Source organism: Haliotis cracherodii, unplaced genomic scaffold (genome assembly GCF_022045235.1).
Source record: "Haliotis cracherodii isolate W230 unplaced genomic scaffold, xgHalCrac1.p SCAF_7, whole genome shotgun sequence".
Taxonomy (NCBI): Eukaryota; Metazoa; Mollusca; class Gastropoda; order Lepetellida; family Haliotidae; genus Haliotis; species Haliotis cracherodii.
In genome coordinates, this window is record NW_027266330.1 from 34493416 (window position 1) to 34499892 (window position 6477).

Below are 6477 nucleotides of genomic sequence, written 5' to 3' on the forward strand. Positions count from 1 at the left end.
CATTTTGTAACGAAAAGACTTGAAGTACAAACAAACTCTCTACGCTATTGCCTTATTGTGTCAGGTTATCATGATAACAATCCCAGTGACGGTCCGGGTAAGAATAGGTCTTCAGCAACCCGTGCCATGCTTGTCGTAAGAGGCGACTAACGGGATCGGGTGGTCAGGCTCACTGACTTGGTTGATGCATGTCATCGTATCCCAATTGCGTAGATCGATGCTAATGATATCAATCACTGGATTGTCTGGTCCAGACTGGCTTATTTACAGACCGCCGTCATATAGTTGGACTTTTGCTGAGTGCATCGGTAAACAACAACAAACAAAAAAACTAAACTGCGGGACAAAACAAAATATACTCTTGAAAATCGGATTTGATTCAAATCCTTTACAGGTTGAAAACAGTCGGCGATAAAAACTTCAGGTCCAAATCACAACTATGATGCCAGTATCAAATATATCCCCACCAAATCATCATTTCTTGTTTGCTTCAATTCTAGCCAAACATGGATGTGTAGTGCCCTACAGCTTACTAAAAGGCTGGCGGTTCGCTTGTATGTACAATAACACAATGAAACGCTTTCTCAGCATTTGTTATACATGTTTTCTATGCTAGCAAATACAGTAAACAAATCTGACCGTCCACTATCTTCGTTCTAGCCTGAAATCAATAATATATGGCCGTGGGCTCATGTTATAGTCGCTAATTCTTATTAACATAAATCTGTTACGAACGTTAATTACGGTTTGGCAATTCTGCCACAATGCCACAAATGAAACCTGACCTCCTACCACGGGTTAAAAGTAAATATACAATGTCCTGATCATATAAGTAGGCAATATGGGAGTAAATGTACTAGAAGTGAAGTGTTCTCTTAAGCCTTATCACTAAACCCCGAGTGGGTCACGTGATCCCCGTTTGTCAGCACATTAACAAAACATAAGTCGATATATACATTTATTAATTCAGTTTGATAGGACCCTTCAACTGGATCCCGATCACCAGCATGTCGTGGACGTAATCACATGAACTGACTAAGCCGACCCTGTGGGTATGCTATAAATAATCCCTTAATCTCATAGTTAATCCGCCCGTCCAGTGCAAGGTGGATATGCTGATTAAAGGGGTAGTTTGTTTTTATCTAAAGGGGCTGTGATAAATGAACTGTCCATGCCAAGCGGGGTATATCTAGAATTAGACAAACGGGAAGGTGGGTTGTCAAGCACTCTTTAAAAAGACAAGAGGGGTGAATGTGTGATGTTCACAGTTGCGTTGTAGCTAAGTTTTTTTATGACTCGTGGAATTAAAAAAGGATTCACACATTTGTGAGAAACTGTGGTGGCAAAATAAATGATTTTTGTGGTTGGATTGATCTTGGTGAAATAGACAGTCGTGATGGCGTCTCCGTGGATCAGCACAGTGTGTAAGGGATGGAAGGTTCGTTTTGGTTTCGAGGTGGCGTGGGTTGGCTGGGAGGGCTGGAATTTATTATGGGAAATACTGCAACAAATAATTGTGCATCTTTTTTCCAAAATAAGACATTGTTTGGGGATATAACGGATCCTTTAACATGTGTTGTCTTGAAGCAGTTACCGACACGCAGTTACCGATACGCACGTAGGCACGCAGGCATGCACGCACACTCGCAGTCGCGCATGAATATTAAATTGCCGATCCATAACCCATGTAGGGAATCCAAACCAGATATTTGACGTAAAACACGAACTGGAATTCATCACGGCACCCACTCTAATGGTTGTGATTTTTCGTTCATCAAATCTTGTGACCTTCGTGTAGAGAATGGCAGTAAACGGATCCAACCTTCCTAGTTCTGTTCCAGCCTTACAGGTGAAACACGACTTGTTGGGCTAACACATTTTCCACAAGGCCACTGTACCACCACCTTTGGGCTGAACATGAAAAGAAAGATGCAAAATTAATAAATGAGCCATAGCATAATTACTTATTTGAGATTGACAATGCCTTATAGCAATTATAATACCAGCGAAGACAGGTAGGTAAACATGTTGGTGCAATTATTGTGGGGAATTGATGGTGAAGCGTGTCAAAGTTGAAATTTGTTTGCCCTTGCATGTGTTTGTGACGGGTGCCACCGATGGAAGGATACATTCATCTTATCGCATAAACGTGGTATCTTCAGTATTTGATAGCGATTCATGAACACATACTTATAAATCGCACAATTTTAGCAGAGTTTTCTTATGATTATTTAAATGTTTTTGTCGATTTTGTTTCATGTCCTTTTCTCTGTGTCAATCTGCTCTGACTCTATATTGCCACTGAGTGGCTAGTTATGAAGTACCAGTCTGGCGCAGTATTCAACTGGGGAGATAAACAACGAAAGGACCAACATGTATTCATTCTACCTTCATTCATTACAACATCGAGAAACTAGTATTTAGCCACTGTCCTAAAGTCATAATTGTCGATTTTCGTTTTCGCATTTTGAAATGACTAGTATGCACCTGCCTTTAATAAACACAGTCAGAATGAAGCAATAAAACAAATAAAACAAATAAGAAAATCAGTTGAAACATCCCCGCAAAGGAAACATTAAGATGTTTATTTCGGGTTAACTTAAGCAATAAAACAATGTAATGTTTCGGCCGTGCCTAAGTTTTTGTATGTAATCTTGATAAATGAAGATGAATGCTTGTTTCTTCTCACACTTGAGGTGTTGACAAGCGTTACGGTATAACTTCCTCTTGTGTGTAAAACACTTCATAACATCATCATGTGTCATTAACTCTTTTAAGAAAAACGCAAAGAAAGAACAGTTTACACTTTTTTATGTCAATGATGTATGTGATGAGATGTTAACAAGATAATTATCACAAGAAGCTGTTCGCTGAGCCTCATCCTAACTTTTACAAAGTGCCGGCTTTACTTTATTAGATAGGTTTACAGTAGGTGATGTATGAGTTTTTTGCTGCATTTTAAGACACTTTAATTGGCATTTTATCGTTACATCTGCCTTATGAAAAGAAGCTCTCCCTATTACTTTTCTGTGTTTTGGAAACACATACTGATGGATATTTGAAAAAAAATGTTTAAAAATGTGATATAACAACAAAATAAGTTGAACATTAATATATCATAATACATACGTTCTATTTGCAAAAAAAACAACATCTCTAAGAATCGTAGAATGAATATAAAACAGATGTAAATAGAACACGTCCCATTTTAATTCTGGAAACCCAGAACCTCTCGATGCTGTGGCCAGTCTCTGTCAAAACCGAGATTCATCCATACATCCATACATCCATCCATCCATCCATCCATCCTTCCATCCATCCACCCATCTATCTATTCTGTTGCCTTTGAGTGACAAGCGTTGATATAAAGAAGATCAAATGATTCGCAACTGGAACAACTTTACATGGAGATTGAATTAGTTTACCCCAAAGACCTCCTTGTCATTTTATTGCCGCGTCTATATATATTCTAGTGAATAAAAATCTTCCAAAACGGTTTCGAAGTTAAACTCGCAGGTGTTGTAAGCTATTCGTTTCATAAAACGTGTACATGTAATCGAGGAACTCGTTTTGGCACAACGATTAAAGGAGAAGCTGCCAATGGAACAACTTTACACAAGTACTACATCTTGTGTCGACAAGGATGACGAAAGGACTTCATTTGGCCAATATTACCAAACACTGGGGCAATAAATCATCGCATGGACGTTGAGTCACCCTAACCGGAAATCAGTGTTCTAGAAACCGGATGTAGCCTCGCTCTCACTTCGCTTAACCCCACTTGTCTTCTCTTGTAAGATAACACAGGGAGACAGGTCTATTTTATAGAGTAAATGAGCCCTCATTACTTTGTTCGAGGGGAGAAAAGATTCGTGCTATTTGAATTCGTTGCATTTCCGTAAATAACTACACAAACTCGGTAACCATCGACTGGGCTGGCCTCTCATTTCCGCCTGATATTTCGTCCCTGTCTGAAGTCAGATTCCTCAAAGCAAATCCATGCCTAACTCAATCTGGTAGAGATCGGATATTGATCTTGGTTTTTTTCTCACCATTTTGTGAGATGGATATTGTTTATGAAACGTGTCTGTCTGTGGTAATTAACAACATCACGCTAGGGATTTAGAATAAGCCATTCTGTCAAAAATATCATGACAAAAAGGCTTTTGTAATTTAGCCATTACAACGTTGCACATGCCAATGTGTTTCAGCTTTGATTTTACTAGTTACGAAATGTATTATGTATCAACGAAGACAGATTTCCTCAGAGGGCAACATCCAATAATACCTGATCCATAGGGCGTATACATGCATAAACATAAAAAAAATATATTGGAAGTTATCAATCAAAGACAATAAATTTATATCACATATATACCGTCAACGCATGAGAATAATCAATCTCGATTGTCTGCCAAAACAGATCCCGTACGTGCATGTACGTGTGTGTTTTAGTGTGTGTGTATGTGTTTGCGTGTATTTGTGTATGAGGGTGTTTGCGTGTCTTAGTGTGCGTCTTTGCGTGAGCGTTTGATTTGCAGCTTTTGTTAAATTTTGTTTTTGTTTAAATTTTGAAATTTGCTTCACTTTTTAGTTTTAGAACCCTCCCTGTACTTACCGCTTGAACAGCTTTCCTGTGACGGTGAGCGAGTGAGTGAGTGAGGTTTCACACCGCCTTTATCAGTATTTCACCAGACATAGGCGTTGCACATTGTAACTGAATTGGGAAATTACCCCGTGCCTTCCGTATGACGGCCGAGCGGGGCAACAACCAGGCTACCCCACCTCCCCTTCTTCTGTCTTTTGAGATACCCCATTGCCCCTTCTCCTGTGTTTGGAGATACCCCATTGCCCCTTCTGTCTTTGGAGATACCCCATCGCCCCTTCTGTATTTGGAGATACCCCATCGCCCCTTCTGTGTTTGGAGATACCCCATTGCCCCTTCTCCAGTGTTTGGAGATACCCCATTGCCCCTTCTCCAGTGTTTGGAGATACCCCATTGCCCCTTCTTCTGTGTTTGGAGATACCCCATTGTCCCTTCTTCTGTGCTTGGAGCTACCCCATTGCCCCTTCTCCTGTGTTTGGAGATACCCCATTGCCCCTTCTCCTGTGTTTGGAGATACCCCATTGCCCCTTCTCCTGTGTTTGGAGATACCCCATTGCCCCTTCTTCTGTGTTTGGAGCTACCCCATTGCCCCTTCTCCAGTGTTTGGAGATACCCCATTGTCCCTTCTCCTGTGTTTGGAGATACCCCATTGCCCCTTCTCCTGTGTTTGGAGATACCCCATTGCCCCTTCTCCTGTGTTTGGAGATACCCCATTGCCCCTTCTTCTGTGTTTGGAGATACCCCATTGCCCCTTCTCCTGTGTTTGGAGATACCCCATTGTCCCTTCTCCTGTGTTTGGAGCTACCCCATTGTCCCTTCTCCTGTGTTTGGAGATACCCCATTGCCCCTTCTTCTGTGTTTGGAGATACCCCATTGCCCCTTCTCCTGTGTTTGGAGATACCCCATTGCCCCTTCTCCTGTGTTTGGAGATACCCCATTGCCCCTTCTCCTGTGTTTGGAGATACCCCATTGTCCCTTCTCCTGTGTTTGGAGATACCCCATTGCCCCTTCTCCTGTGTTTGGAGATACCCCATTGCCCCTTCTCCTGTGTTTGGAGATACCCCATTGCCCCTTCTCCTGTGTTTGGAGATACCCCATTGCCCCTTCTTCTGTGTTTGGAGCTACCCCATTGCCCCTTCTCCTGTGTTTGGAGATACCCCATTGTCCCTTCTCCTGTGTTTGGAGCTACCCCATTGTCCCTTCTCCTGTGTTTGGAGATACCCCATTGCCCCTTCTTCTGTGTTTGGAGATACCCCATTGCCCCTTCTCCTGTGTTTGGAGATACCCCATTGCCCCTTCTCCTGTGTTTGGAGATACCCCATTGCCCCTTCTCCTGTGTTTGGAGATACCCCATTGTCCCTTCTCCTGTGTTTGGAGATACCCCATTGCCCCTTCTGTATTTGGAGATACCCCATTGCCCCTTCTCCTGTGTTTGGAGATACCCCATTGCCCCTTCTGTATTTGGAGCTACCCCATTGTCCCTTCTCCTGTGTTTGGAGATACCCCATTGTCCCTTCTTCTGTATTTGGAGCTACCCCATTGTCCCTTCTCCTGTGTTTGGAGATACCCCATTGTCCCTTCTGTGTTTGGAGCTACCCCATTGCCCCTTCTCCTGTGTTTGGAGATACCCCATTGTCCCTTCTCCTGTGTTTGGAGATACCCCATTGTCCCTTCTGTGTTTGGAGATACCCCATTGTCCCTTCTCCTGTGTTTGGAGATACCCCATTGCCCCTTCTCCTGTGTTTGGAGATACCCCATTGTCCCTTCTCCTGTGTTTGGAGATACCCCATTGTCCCTTCTCCTGTGTTTGGAGATACCCCATTGCCCCTTCTCCTGTGTTTGGAGATACCCCATTGTCCCTTCTCCTGTGT

The 6477-nt window shown here is 42.5% G+C and overlaps 1 protein-coding gene across 1 annotated transcript; it reads right to left on the reverse strand.

Moving 5' to 3' along the window:
- Positions 1-5183: 5183 nt before the first annotated feature.
- LOC139448830 (ribosome-binding protein 1-like) lies at positions 5184-6053 on the reverse strand. The gene has a single exon (XM_071230357.1). The coding sequence runs from the start codon at positions 6051-6053 to the stop codon at positions 5184-5186; it is 870 nt and encodes a 289-aa protein (XP_071086458.1).
- Positions 6054-6477: the final 424 nt, after the last annotated feature.

What these genes read in the sequence shown, in the direction of transcription:
- LOC139448830 (XM_071230357.1), bottom strand. Translation starts at nt 6,053, where the DNA reads ATGGGGTATCTCCAAACACAGGAGAAGGGGCAATGGGGTATCTCCAAA.